The 15,101-nt window shown below is 44.7% G+C and overlaps 2 protein-coding genes across 3 annotated transcripts in view; both read left to right on the forward strand.

The window, feature by feature from the left end:
• The window catches only part of Ak7 (adenylate kinase 7), a 65,621-nt gene extending 56,462 nt beyond the window's left edge, over positions 1 to 9,159 (forward strand). Inside the window, exons 15-16 of the mRNA XM_059279172.1 lie at positions 6,716 to 6,874; positions 9,019 to 9,159. Coding sequence (XP_059135155.1) covers positions 6,716 to 6,874; positions 9,019 to 9,057 — 198 coding nt within the window. The 3' untranslated portion in view covers positions 9,058 to 9,159. The remainder of the gene's footprint in view (positions 1 to 6,715; positions 6,875 to 9,018) is intronic.
• A 3,036-nt stretch (positions 9,160 to 12,195) lies between these two features.
• Positions 12,196 to 15,101, forward strand: part of Papola (poly(A) polymerase alpha) — a 52,113-nt gene continuing 49,207 nt past the window's right edge. For both annotated transcript variants that reach the window (XM_059279540.1, XM_059279541.1), the window contains exon 1: positions 12,196 to 12,431. In XM_059279540.1, the coding sequence (XP_059135523.1) occupies positions 12,424 to 12,431 (8 nt within the window). In that variant the 5' untranslated portion in view covers positions 12,196 to 12,423. The remainder of the gene's footprint in view (positions 12,432 to 15,101) is intronic.

A 15,101-nucleotide genomic window follows, 5' to 3' on the forward strand; every position in this document is an offset into this window, starting at 1 on the left:
AAGAAAAAGAAGAAGAAGAAGAAGAAGAAGAAGAAGAAGAAGAAGAAGAAGAAGAAGAAGAAGAAGGAAGGGTTTATTTAGGCTTATGGTTCCAGAGGGCTACTGTTCTTGGTTGGGGTTCTATTGCTGTGATAAAACACCATGACTTTGGGAGCAAAGGGTTTATTTCAGGCTTACAGTTCCACATCACAGTCCATCATCAAAGGAACTCAAGACAGGCACCTGGAAGCAGGAACTGATGCAGAGGTCATGGAGGAGTACTGCTCACTGGCTTACTCCTATGGCTTGCTCAGCCTGCTTTCTTACAGCACCCAGGACTACCTGCCTGAGGTGGAACTACCCACAGTGTGCTGGGCCCTCCCCACATCAGTCATCAATCAAGAAAACGTACCACAATTCAATCTTCTAGGAGCATTCTCTCAATTGAGGTTCTCTGTTCCAAAATGACTTTAGTTCATGTCAAGTTGGCATAAAATCAGCCAGCATAGTTAGGGTCCATAATGGTGGAGACAGCATGCTATCTATCATGTGGCTGACCTAGCAGCAGGAGCTGGAAGCTGAGAGCTGAGGGCTCACGTTCCAAACCACAAGCAGGAAGCTGAGAGAGCAAATTCAAGTGAAGTAAGTCTTTACTTCCTCCAATAAGGCCCTACCTCCCAAACCTCCCTAACCTCACCATCAGCTGGGACCCAAGATCAAACACCCAAGAGGATGGGGACAGCTCATGCAAACCACCGAAAAGGCTAAGCTGGTTCACACATCCTCCTGGGTGTTTGATACTTGGGTCCCTGCTGATGACCAGTCTGACCTTATCCATTTCTCTGACAGGGATCTGACAGATCTGCCCGTGCTCGTTAGGAATTGAAGGATTTTCTTTTCCTCACGCTGCTCATTTTCTCTGCGGGTGTTTGCACTGCGCCTTTCTCTTATTTTCTAAGAACTCCTCATAGAGAATTGCAGGCTTCCTGAACAGGGAAATGGGACCTGAGGCTCTTTTACAGGGACGTGGTGTACTGTGTACTATGTACTAGCACCATCCCTGGGGTTTTTTCTTCAAAGGCAGAGTGACTGGTATCATGGGAACAGAGCCCTTTATATATTCTTGGCTTCTTTGTCTCCCACATGGGCCGATTTACATTCTGACTGGGTGCTTTAATATCTTAGTGAAGCTGAACAAAAAAGGGCTGCCATGGGAGGGGAAGGAACTAGGGTTGCAAGAGATGTAATAAAGTTGCACGTACACTCAAGGACACAGACCAGACCGGGGCTGTTTCCTGTTTTTCTTCTCCTTGGCTCTTGGAGGCTCCCTCCACAAAAGTTGTGTGACAGAAACTGGAAATAGCTTCTATTGGTCTCTCAAATTTTGCTGCCACGAGTTCAAATCCTGCTTCATTCTCTACAGGTATGTGTCCCCACTTGGGTTCATCTTTGTTTTTCACCTTTCCAGTAAAAAGAAGGTAGAGGCAGAGCCTACCTCCTAGAGTTTCTATGGCAGTGAAAGAATTAGTTTATATAGCACACACAGACAGAGGAGGAAGAGGAGGAGGAGGAGGAAGAGGAACACCAGTGGCCGCCAATCAGTCAACTCACAAGGTGGAAGGAAGCACCAAACCTGTCTCAATAAAGATCCCTAAATTCAGCCGGGCAATGGTGGTGCACACCTTTAATCCCAGCACTCGGGGGGCAGAGGCAGGCGGATCTTTGTGAGTTCGAGGCCAGCCTGGTCTACAGAGCAAGATCCAGGAAAGGCATAAAGCTACACAGAGAAACCCTGTCTCGAAAAACAAACAAACGAACAAAAGGATCCCTAAGTTCAAATGGCCTCACCTCACCCAAAAACGATGCAGACTTATTGGAGGATTTATTAAGGCAACTCCACGTAGTTAAAAAGGAGGTTTATTGGCTGGGCGGTGGTGGCGCACGCCTTTAATCCCAGCACTCGGGAGGCAGAGCCAGGCGGATCTCTGTGAGTTCGAGGCCAGCCTGGGCTACCAAGTGAGTTCCAGGAAAAGGCGCAAAGCTACACAGAGAAACCCTGTCTCAAAAAAAAAAAACCAAAAAAAACTATAAAAAAAAAAAAAGGAGGTTTATTTTGGGGGGTAACTTACAGCCAGTAAATGGGTTGGTTACAGGATCCGGGAGAGGTGAGGTGCAGTCCAGCTGGGTTCTCTGGAGAACTCCGCTTGGTCTACCATCCAGCCTCCAGGAACACCAGGAACCAAGAGAGCCAGCACATCCAGATCTCAGGTCTTAAGGGCTCCCTTCTCTGCCCTGCCTCAGGGGCCTGTCATAGGTAGGTGTGACAGTTACAGGGAGCCTCACTGGGGGTAGTACTTCCATGTCAAAGCGGGAACAGCTACCCACTACAGGAACTAAGTGGCTGAGGTGAAAAACAAAATCCAGTTATCTGCTGTCTCCAAGAAACTCACTTAGATAGCAAATGCACCCCAAATCTGAGTGGGGCTGGTGGGATGGCTCAGTGAGTCAAAAGCACTTGCTGACAGGTCTGGTGATTGGAGTTTGATCCTGAGACCCACATGGTAGCAGAGGGTGACTCACACAGGTAGCCATCTGACCTCGACAAATGCACCGTGGCCCCATGCAGGTGTGCACGCCCCCCCCCCAACACACACACACAGACACGATGAATTAATATAATGGAAAAGATTTTAAAAACAAAACAAAGCAGAGTCAAAGGGTGGAAGTTAATCTAGCAAGCGAAGGAAGGCCATAAAACAAATTGACACAGTGATTCATTTTTGTTGTTCTGTTTTCTCAGGATTTTCTTTTTTTGAGACAGAGTTTCTTTGTGTATCCTAGCTGTAGACCAGGCTAGCCTTGAACTCAGAGATCCGCTTGGCTCTGCCTCCCCAGTGCTGGGATTAAAGGTGTGCACCACCACCCAGCTAACACAGTGATTCTTATATCTCATAAAGCAGACTTCAGACTAAAACTAGTCAGAGGAGATGAAAGGGAACACTATATATAATAGCAGGAACAATTCATCAAGACGATGTAACAATCGTAAATCTTTATAAAAATAAACATGAAAAGGCATAAAAAGTCACACAGGTCCTGACAGTTCAACAGTAGTGAGGGACTTCAATACTTCAGTCTCATGTTTAGAGAAGTCTTCCAAACATGAACTCACCAAGAAAACATCACTGCTAAACTCTATCACCGCTCAACCAGTTTTAACACGTATTTACAGAATATTCCATCCAACAGATAAGGAGTACACATTGTCCTCAGTAGCATGTCTCTAAAACTTTCTCTAAAAACTTTCTCTAAAATTGCCTGCCACACAGCAGGCCTTAACAAATGCAAATCTGTTAAGAATTTTCAAAGAACTCCTTGTATCAGAACTACAATGGAGTTCTGATTAGAAAACACAAGGAAGAGAAACCTCAGAAACCACAGACATATGTGGAGACCGCACAACACAATTCTTAATGAACAGCAGGTCATTGAGGAAATCAGGGAGGGAATCAAGTGCAAGACCCTGGGTTCGGTCCTCAGCTCCAACAACAACAACAACAACAACAAAAAAAAAAAAAAAAAAAAAAAAAAAAAAGAAAGAAAGAAAGAAATGCCTTGAGTCAAAAGAAAATCAAAGTGCAACCTACTTGACTCTCTGGGCTAGAGGAAGGTCTAGAGCTAGAGGTGCTCATATAAGACAAAAACAAAAACCCTCAAAACAGACAAACAAAATGCCAAAACACTGTACAGCCAGGCATGATGGCACATACCTTTAATCCCAGCACTCAGAAGAGCAGATTTCTATAAATTCAAGGCCATCCTGGTTTACACAGTGAGTTCCAGGCCAGCTGGGGTTGCACAGTGAGACCTTATGTCACTAAACAAACAAAGGCCACAGGTAAATAGCCTAATGACGGACCTCAGCACGCTATAGAAACAAGGAGCCAAACCAACCCCTGCAGATGGCAAGAAATAAAGATCGAGGTCGAAATGGATGAAATAGTGAAAGAACAGCATCAACAGATAGGAATACAAAGCTGGTCCTTTGAAAAGATCAAGATTGACAAACCCTTCAACAAAGAGAAAGGGATAACGAACCAAGTTAATAACATTAGAGATAAAAAAGGGAGCTGTAGCCACAGACTTCAGTATAATCTGGACACACATGAGGGACTATTTTGAAAATATATATTCTGAACATCTGGAAACCCTAGAATAAATGGATAAATTTCTAAACTCATATGACTTACCAAAATTGACCTACCAACATTAAATCCAGAAGCTATAAATAATTTAAACAATCCGACAACTAGTGGTATTGAAGCAGTAACTAAAAATCTCCCGCAGAAAGAGGTCAGGCCCACATGGATTCACTGCTGAAGCCTACTGAATCTTTGCGCGCAAGTGTGTGTGTGTGTGTGTGTGTGTGTGTGTGTGTGCCTGCATATGTGTGTGTGTATATCTGCATGTGTATGTCTGTGTGTGTATATATGTGTCTGTGTACGTGTGTATATCTGTGTTAAGTGTGTGTTTGTGTGCATGCAGAGACCAGAGGTGTTCCTTAGGTGTCCTGCTTATCACTCTCCATTTTATTCCCTTGAGACGAGGTCTCTCTCTGAACCTGAAGTTAGTCTGGTAGCCAACCAACCCCAGTGCCTCTCTTGTCTCTGTACCCACTCATTCCTGGCTCTAGGGTTACAGTACACTTGCAACTGTGCCTGGCTTTTAAAAACATTTTTTAAGAGTTATTTTTTATCTTATGTGTATGGGTATTTTGCCTGCCTGTATGTCTATGTACCATGTGTGTGACTGGTGTTCACAGAGGCCAAAAGAGGGCATTGATTTCCCTGGAGCTGGAGTTACAGACAGTTGTAAGCTGCCGTGTGGGTGCTGGGAATCATATCTGGGTCCTCTGGGAAAGTAATCAGTGCTCTTAACCACTGAGACATCTCTCCAGCCCCCATGCCTGACTTTTTATGTTGAATCTGGGGGATTTGAACTGACTTCTTGCTTTTGCAACAAGCACTCTTACCTACAGAGCCATCTTGCCAGCAACCTACTCTACTCATCAGGAAGACTCCAATACTTCTCAAATCGATCCGCAAACACCGCGTGGGAATTCACTCTGTCAATGGCCTTGGGGTATCTGGCTTGATAGAGGCGTGGTTTCTTTGGGTATGTGACTGCTTAAAACTGAGGAGAGAGCTTGTGCTCTCTCTCTCTCTGGTGGTGGTTGGAGGTGGAACTGCTGGTTCCATTCACTCCAGGCAGAAAGGAGGACCATGGTGGCTGTTTACTTTGTTCTGTATCCTTGAGTGCATTTTCTCCCCATTTTATATCTTAATAAATCCTTGATACCCCTCTTAACAGATTCTCATGGCTTCACTTACAAGAAACAGAAAAATGTTTCTTAGCAACCTTTTGAGATATCATTCAAGAGCTAGTGAAGTGTTGACTATGGCTATTGCTACTATGACTCACTGTGTGTGACTCCCCTTTGAGGAACCTATAGGATACTTGGGTATGCCTTACTCCTCCAGATTCCCTTGAGAATCACACACCCACACTTGGGCATGCCCTTCTTTCCGAACTCTCTGGTTCTCAGTAACTCTCTTGTTTGACCTCTGTTGATATCTTTGATAAAACCTCCCCCAAAAACTGGTCCCTAAAAGATTAAGGACTAGGGCGGGAGAGGTGGCTGAGCACTTGCTATGGGGTGGAGAGATGGCTCTGGCTGTTCTTCTAGAGGCCCTGGATTCATTTCCCAGCACCCCCATGGCAGCTCACAACTGTCTGTAACTTCAGTTCCAGGGGATTGGACACCTTTACACCAATGCACATAAAATAAAGATAAATTAAAAAAAATTACTTGCTGCTCTTCCAGCAACCTCAGGTTTGGGTCCTAGGATCCAGACAGGAAGCTGGTAACCACCCATAAGTCTAGCTCCAGGAGATCCAGTGCCCTCTTCTGGTCTCTTTGGATATGTGCACTCACATGGCATATACTCATACAGACATATACATATACATTACTAAAATAAAAATATAACTCTTCTATTAAGGGAACTCCTCCTGCTACTGATGGCAGTGTGAAAGCTGTGTCTCTGTCTCCTCACTGCTGCTACCCCAGACCCTGTGTCAAAACATTGGGCACAGCAGCATGTTTGTGTAATCCCAGCATTCGGGAGGCAGAGGCGAGAGGGTCTCTGGGCCTTGGTAGTCAGCCAGTCTACCCTAATTGATGAACCCTAGGTCATTGAGATCCTGTCCCCGTTTCAAAGTAGGTAGACAGCATTCCTGATGATGACATCTGAGACTATCCTCTGGCCAACACATCCACTCTCCACCTCCCCTCCCCACAATTACACACACATAAACATGTGCACATGAACACACATGCACAAATGCACATGAGTGGCAGGGGCATGAGGGAGAAGGATTGGAGAAGAGGATGAACAAAAACAAATATGTTTCAAAATGCCCCATAAGGGGTTGGAGAGATGGCTCAGTGGTTAAGAGCACTGACTGCTCTTCCAGAGGACTGTGGTTCAATTCCCAGCACCCACATGGTAGCTAACAACTGTCTGTAATTCCAAGATCTGACACCCTCACACAGACACACTTACAGGCAAAACACCAAAGCACATAAAAATTAAAATAAATTATTTTGAATGCTCTCATGTTCTTGCTTTTCGGACTCTGCATCTCCCCGTGCCCATGTGTTCTATGTCCCCAGAGTAAACGGCTAGAGGAAGTAAAAAGAGAGGAGAGGGAGCTGCTGGAGGCTCAGTCCATCCCCCTGAGAAACTACCTGATGACTTACGTGATGCCCACGCTGATGCAGGGGCTCAATGAGTGTTGCAAGGTGAGACCTGAAGACCCCGTGGACTTTCTGGTAAGATTTCTTTAAAGCATTTTTTTTAAGTTGTATCTGTTTTATGTATATGGTTGCTTTGCCTGCATGTGTCTATGTACATGACACGTGTGTGCAGTGCCTACAAGGTCAGAAGAGGGCACTGGACTCCCTGAAACTGGAGTTTTAGGAAGGGTTATGAGCACCTGTGTGGGTGCTGGGAATCAAACCCAGGTCCTCTGCAAGAGCAGCAAGTGCTCTTAACTGCTGAGACATCTCTCGAGCCTCAAGATTTAATTTTTTTTACATTTTATTATTTGTTTTTTATTTATTTTATTTTTTTGAATTAGCATATATGGTGCTATATATAGTTAACAATTTTCTCCGTCTTACAACTTTAACTCTTAATCATTTGAATTTTCTTGCTAACAGAACATAGGAAAAACTTCAATGTATTCACATCAGACTTAAATATTTTCTTAACTCCACAAAACCAGGGTGCATTAATATCAATAGGTTAAACATAATTTCTGCAAACATAATTCAACCTCATAACTCCTCCTTTTCTTTATAATTTTTTAAACAAAATCTCAAACCTAGTTAGAGGAACCTAAACTTATACAATTCCTACAAACCCATATTGAAAAGCAATATTCTCAATCTAACCATTAACACACTTTGAAAACTTTTAGCAAAACATCCAAAAGAAGTTTTATAATAAAACTCTTTACACTTTAAATTTTAGTATACCCATTTGCATTTCTTACTAACAAAACATAACATTAATCCACTCAAATAACAAGAAAATATTTTTTAAATTAAATAGACTAAGGAATATTAACTTTCTCTTTTCTTTATAATTTTTTTGTTTGTTTGTTTTTTCGAGACAGGGTTTCTCTGTGTAGCTTTGCACCTTTTCCTGGAACTCACTTGGTAACCCAGGCTGGCCTCGAACTCACAGAGATCCGCCTGGCTCTGCCTCCCAAGTGCTGGGATTAAAGGCGTGTGCCACCACCGCCCAGCTTCTTTATAATTTTTTAAGCAAAATCTCAAGCCTAGTTAGAAAACCCAAACTTTTCTGTTTAAACAGTTCCATTTGTAACATAAAACCAGTTCTGTACATAATTCCATTTTTACATAAACAGTTCCACAAAACAATTGCATTTTTAACACAGAATACATGAATCACCAGCATATATGCAAGTGCTCTTAACTGCTGAGACATCTCTCGAGCCTCAAGATTTAATTTTTTAAAATATGAAATTGAAGTATGGCAGAATTCAACAGAAAACTTACTGAGTTTGAGAAAATGCACATCTCATTTCTTAGGAAATAGCTTCAAATGCATTCATGGATTACAGTTAAGTTTTCTTCTTTCTCCTCCTTCGAGTATTCTTTTGTAAATATATATATATATATTCTTTGAGAACTCTGCATACATATACAACATATTCCGATCCTACTTTCTCCTCTTAGCCTCCAGCTCTTCCCAGATCCCACATCCTCCCTTACTCCCTTCCAACTCCATGTCATGTTTGTTTGTTTCTTTTGATAACCCACTGAGTCCAATGAGTGCTTCCCTAGGGACATGGGCAACCCACCACGGACTGTCCCTAAGGAAAACTGACTCCCGTCCTTTAGCAGTGACCAACTTCAATAGCTTTTCAACCGGGAGTGAGGGTTCGTGTGCCATTCTTCTGGTCATGCTCTTTTGCCTAATGTTGTAGAAGTTCTTTAATCGTTTATTTGGAAGGAAAGAATTTATGCACTCTCAAACTCTTAAACACGGCTAGCACAAATTCATGGCAATAATTGCTTTGTAAATTGCTAACCTTTGGCTGGGGAGATGCTTATTGGGTGGAGTACTTGCTACTCAAAGTGTGAGGACTTGAGTTCAAAAGCCCGGAAACTACACAAAGCTGGGTGCTATGGACTGTCTTTTTAATCCCAATACTCCTATGGTGAGATGGGAGGCAGGGGCAGGAGAGTCCCCAGAAACTCACAGCCCAGATAACTTGATGTACACAGTAGCCAACAACAGAGGGCCTGTCTGGGGCAAAGGTGTGGAAGGTGAGAACTGACACCTGAGGTTGTCTTCCGATTGCCACATGCACACCTGTATATGGGTGTGCACATACACACCAAGACTTCAAACATGAAAAATAATTGTTTTCTCTCTATTGTAGGCAGAATATCTCTTCAGGAACAATCCTGAAATGCAGTAAAGATTCATCAATGGTGGATCGTGGAGCTTTACAGGGAGAGCTCAAGTAAAATTTGCAATTTGAAAAACTGCTTTTGAAAATGCTTTTCTAGGGTTTTTTGGGGGGTGGGTGGGTGGGTGGGTGAGGGGGAATCTTAATAAAGTAGAATCATTAAAAAGCTATATTGCAACGAGTGACCACTACTTTATTGAAACAATATTTGAAAATTAAAGGCTGGGCGGTGGTGGCTCACGCCTTTAATCCCAGCACTCAGGAGGCAGAGCCAGGGGGATCTCTGTGAGTTCGAGGCCAGCCTGGGTTACAGAGTGAGTTCCAGGAAAGGTGCAAAGCTACACAGCGAAACCCTGTCTCGCAAAAACCAAAAATAAATAAACAAACAAACAAACAAACAAAAAAACAAAGAAAATTAAACAGATAAGACATACACGCATAGCCCAGGGATTAATGGGTTTTTGTTTGTTTTTCGAGATAGGGTTTCTCTGTGTAGTTTTGGAGCCTGTCCTGGAACTCGCTCTGTAGAGCAGGCTGGCCTGGAACTCACAGAGATCTGCCTGGCTCTGTCTCCCAAGTGCTGGGATTAAAGGCAGGCACCACCATCGCCCAGCCACAAATTAATTCTTAAGTATAGGCACAAACTATGTTTTTCCCCATAAAAAAAGAAAAAGTCCTGTAAAATCTTATCTAGTATTATCCTAAAGAAGAAATTGCTTTCTTTTACTGGTTAAGCAGGTTAGTTTTTTTTTTTTTTTTTTTTTTTTTTTGGTTTTTTGAGACAGGGTTTCTCTGTGTAGCTTTGCGCCTTTCCTGGGACTCACTTGGTAGCCCAGGCTGGCCTCGAACTCACAGAGATCTGCCTGGCTCTGCCTCCCGAGTGCTGGGATTAAAGGCGTGCGCCACCACCGCCCGACGCAGGTTAGTTTTAATACATATATGTGAGTGTATGAGAGAGATCTTTTTAAATATTTAAATAATTTGCCTGGCAGTAGTGGTGCATACCTTTGATCCCAGGAGGTATAGGCAGGTGGATCTCTGTGAATGCAACAGCAGAAAGATCCCACCCAGAAAGCAGGACTAAGAATCACTGCTAACATCCTAAGGGTAGCTTCAGATCTTGCTCACATGGTAGGGTGCTTGCCTAACACAAAACCCTGGTGTTGCAAGCCTTTAATCCCAGCACTCGGGAGGCACAGGCAGGCGGATCTCTGTGAGTTCAAGGCCAGCCTGGTCTACAGTGCGAGTTCCAGGACAGGCTCCAAAGCTACATAGCAAAACTCTTTTTAGAATATGGATTAGCCTATAGAAAAATGTCTGCTGTAAATCCAACAGTGAAGGGAATGGGAATCTCACTTATACAACTTAGGTTTCTTCTGTATCCCAGAATCGAATCAATATATGTATTATTCAGCTATCATTTGGCTTAAAAGGGCTTATTGGGAAATGTTATCATTTATACTGTTTTCTACGGAGAAAATATTTTACTGTTTAAAATAACCCTGGACTTTTAAATTATAATCTGTTTTTATGTTCAGGCTATCTGTGTATTATTTCTCCTGCAGTTGTACATAAAATGTCTTTACATAAAAAAAGATTAAAGGCATTCACCACCACAAAAACAAAACAAAACAAACAAAACCTGAGTAACATCGCTAGTGATGGCACCTAGGATCGGGTTAGTTTTCTTAGCCAATTATGAATGAAAAGGCAGGAAAGAAGTGAGTGAATATCTATGAGGAGTCACCATGGGATATCAGGGACACTAGGGGACCTTCTTGGGGTTGTCTCATTGATAAGAGAATTTAAGAAAAGGCTCAAATGGAAGCTCAAGGATAGAGTTTAAAAAGAAAATCTCCGGAAGAAGGGGAGGAAAAGCCTTGCCATTTGAGATAAGCCTGCATGAAGGTCAGCCAACTGGAGGCAGACAGACATGGTGGGGAGGGAGCCTTAGGGAAAGAGTAAGCAAACCCTAAGTACCAGGGACCTCAAAAGCTTCGTCCTTAAGCTCTGGCTGAAAAGAGAGACAAGAAAGAGGAATAGTTGGGCGTTTCTAATAACGATTCAGAATGGTGAGCATACCCTGCCCAACCTCATGTGGCTCACAAGGCGTGTGCCAGGGGTGGAGACTTTAGGAAGGAAAAATACAGTTAGTTTAAGATGAACCCATCTTACTAGGGGATAGTTCCTCCTTCCTAAGGGTGGTCCTGTAATCAGGACCTTGACCTGCCCAACTGGATTAACTTTTTTGTTTTTGTTTGTTTTGAGACGGGGTTTCTCAGTGTAAGAACTCAGGCTGGCCTTGAACTCACAGGGATCCACCTGCCTCTGCCTCCCGAGTGCTGGGATTAAAGGCGTGAGCCACCACCGCTAATTCTTCTTAAACTGGGAGACAAGGATCTACCCACACCTAGAAGTATATGCCAATTTGTCACGTGAAACCAGTGGTGTTGCTGCACACTTATAATCGCAGCACTCAGGAGGTGGAAGGGGGAGGACCTGAGAGCCAGCAAGCTACATGCGACCCTGCCTTATTAAAAATAAATAAATAAAACAATAAAAACAATAAAATGATTAAAAATATAAACAGACTCTCCAAAATTCTAATGGTTACTGCCAACTTAATCTAATTATTGACGTGGTCTAGAATCCCCAGCCCTGTATATTTGCTCATTTGGCATCAGAAACACATCTCTAGGCAACACAGACACAGAAAACCGTCGTCAGAGAGGGGACCTCAGCCACACTTATAGGTCAGGCTTTGTCCTGGGCACTATCGCATTTAAGTCCTCGCAACGCTGTGCACTAAGCAATGCTCCCACGAAGCAGCGAGGCAGCAGCTGGCAAGGAACAGCCCACGGTTCCAGGCATCCTCCGCGCCTGGGTGGCACCGCACGTGGCGCCTGCTTGGGCCGCGCCCCCTTCTCATTGCTGTCCCGGCCGTGTCACTCTCATCCGCCACGACAGCGTCGCGGCGCTAAGGAACTATTGCCTTGTCGCTCGGAGCCGCCCGCACCAATCCCACGCACCAGCACGACAGCGTGAGATCACCCGGGACAGCGCAGAGCCACCTTAAGAACTACATTTCCCGTGAGGCCATGCGGTGCCGGGCGGCGAGTACGCAGGCGCGCGCTCCGTGTGCGTGGCGGCGTCAGCCGTTCTAGAACGTTGCTGTGGTAGCGCTCGGGCGCCATGTTAGGACGAAGGGGAAGGAGGAGAAGCGCTTAAAGCGGCGGGGCGCGGGTGTGGGACTGGGTTGGCCCTAGGGCTGAGGCAGGCCCCCGTCCCTCCCGCCTCGGTGGATCATGCCCAGGGCGGCAGCGGCGGCGGCGGTCGCGGGGGGGAAGTGACTGGGCGGTGCCAGCGCCGGAGACGATGCCGTTGTAAGTGATTGGCGTGCTGAGTGAGGCGCACGCCGGCCGGGCCCCGGGGGCGGCGGAGGGGGAGGGGAGGCGCACGGGCGGCCTGGGCCGCGGCTTCCGGCTCCTCGGACGCGGGTCCCCCCCGTGAAGGCCCAGGAGCAGAACGGCGCCTGGTGCGGACTGGTGGTCCGACTCTTCCCCGGTCCCTTCCTGTCCCGTTTTCACCATGGCGCCGTCCTGCCCCCCGAGTCCCACACTTCCGCTTCCCTCCTTGAAGCGGGTGAGGAGCCGGGACCCGGGTGCAGGCCGCGCTGGGGGGCTAGGGACTGCTCCCGAATGCGGGGCTGCGGGCGGCGCCTTCCGTGCTTTGTTGTGACTGGGCAACCCAGCTTGGGCGCACTTCCTGATGCCTCCAGCATCGGGTCACTCACGTTGTGATTCCGAGTGTAGGCTTTGAGCTAATTCACTTTGGCCTTCTAATCTCACTAGGTCTACTTTCCACACTTTACCTTGGTGATTTCTTTCTTAATTTTCTTCCTCTCCCCTTTTCTCCTAAGAAAGATATTGCAAGCCCATTGTTGGAATCCAAAAGTAGATAAGAGCTTGTATTCTGCTTACATACCTTGGTGTATAAAGGCTTAGCTTGTGCGACTACTCCTCTTTCGTAACAAGAGAGGCAGTTAATTTGGACACGGCCTCAATATGAAATCTCTCGGATTGTACTTAATACTTCAAAAATGGATTTTATGGCCTCTTCGTTCTCATATCCTCGCCTGACTCAACCCTGATGTTTTGTTCAGAGAGCTGTCAGATGTATTCTGTAATGATAATAACATTTGTTAGGCGTAACCAACTACAGTATACAGATGTAAAACCTGCAAAGTTCCCGTTGACTCATTCTTCATGGAACTGAGGGTAAAGAAGCACGAGTCTATAAAGTTTGGTGTTTTTCAGTGGGAGTGAAACATGAATGGGTGGAATGTTGTCACGTGGTAACCTTGTATTAGCTCGTGTTGACTGCTCTTTCTGATACATCAGTAGTAAGAAAAAAAGATGGATGCATATCCTAAAGGGAAGACTTCCGGTTAGAAATAATGTTAAGTAACTTATGTCTGGAAGTACAGGTAGGAAGGAGAGTATGCATTTCCATTTCAGCACACTTCCGGAGGTGAAGTGTTACAGCGAAGATGAGCATGGGCACTTCAAGGTTATAGAAACTTCCAGTTACGGACTTTAAGTGCTTCAATCTTTGCGATTTACTTCAGATGTATAAAATGAAGGAGCCAAGACAGATTGACATGCAGATGGCCCCATTTTGGTTAGTTTAATAGGATTTGAACTCTACAGCCAATTTCTCACGAGCTGTCCTATCTTAACCCAGAGAGTATGGGAATCTTTTAACAGTACAGGGAAACCAAAGACTACCTGGTTCAGAAGGCCAGGCCTTGCTTCTCATTAATGTTTTTCAAGACATTTGTTGGGTCCCTGTAACTGCTGAGCTCACTTCACCATGGAAGGTTTGTCTTGCTGCTTGTTCTGGTGTCACTTGTCATTGATTCGTTGCCTTTGATGTGTTGAGTTGTGATTTTCTAGATATTTTGTATTTGACATTCAGTGTGATTGTTGGTGTGCCTGTTCAATTTGGGTGTGTAAGTTGGGACTGAAGTGTAGACAGCTCAGGAGAATGGTCAGAAAGGATTGAATCATTACCCTCACAGGTGTATGATTTGTCTAAACTTTGAATAAAATTACATGTATAACTTGGAAAATGCCGATATGTTTTCCTGTAGTGATGAAACTTGGAAAAGTTCTGGAGAAAACAAAGAAGCTTTAAAAAACCCTTGAAAGTTCTGGAAGTCCATTAAGAGGGCTTCTCACCTAAATGCTGTTGACATCTGAGCCACATAATTCCTTTCAGGGAGGTCTTCCTGTCTCTTCTGGGGTCTTCAATAGTACCTCTGACTTCAGCAGCCTTACCCCAGTAACTTCCTGAAGTGGCAGCCATGCAGATGTCCAGACTTTTCCACATGTACTTGGGGTACATAGTTTGTTGGTTCAAGAACCACTGCATTAGCCAGGCGGTGATAGCACACACCTTTAATCCTGTGCAGAGGCCAGCCTGGTCTACAGAGTTCCAGGACAGCCAAGAAGGGTACACAGAAAAACCTTGTCTTGAAAAACCAAAATAATAATAAAATAAGTAATAAAATAAAAAAAACCCTGCTGCATTAATGCAAAGTATATATCATTTTATTCTCGCCTTGCCTTATGTTAATGGCCAAATCATTATTTGTACCAGTATCAGTGTTAGCATCCATGACATACTCTCAGAATGTTGTTGACGTTGTTGGAAGAACTATTTAGTGAGACTTAAAAGACAGTAGTTCTCTTGAGTGTATAAGGGTACGTTTTACCAGGAATAGAATGGGAGGGCTTGCCTGGAGTCTAATGTATAGCTGGGTCCTGCTGATGGACACAATGTGGGTTTGGCTTAGTGTGGTCTGGTGGTGCAGGAGGGAAGGTAGTGGGCCATCACTGAGTTCCTTTTAACAGGCTTGAAAGCTTCTCTTGGTTTTGCTCTTGGCATTTGCACTGATGGTGTAAGGCAGTGTGGAAGAATGCTGCTTGAGCCTTAGAAATCCCATGGTGCAGGCTCTTCTTGAAGTGTACGAGGTGATGAATACCTGTAAT

This window comes from Peromyscus eremicus, chromosome 14, assembly GCF_949786415.1.
Source record: "Peromyscus eremicus chromosome 14, PerEre_H2_v1, whole genome shotgun sequence".
Classification (NCBI taxonomy): Eukaryota; Metazoa; Chordata; class Mammalia; order Rodentia; family Cricetidae; genus Peromyscus; species Peromyscus eremicus.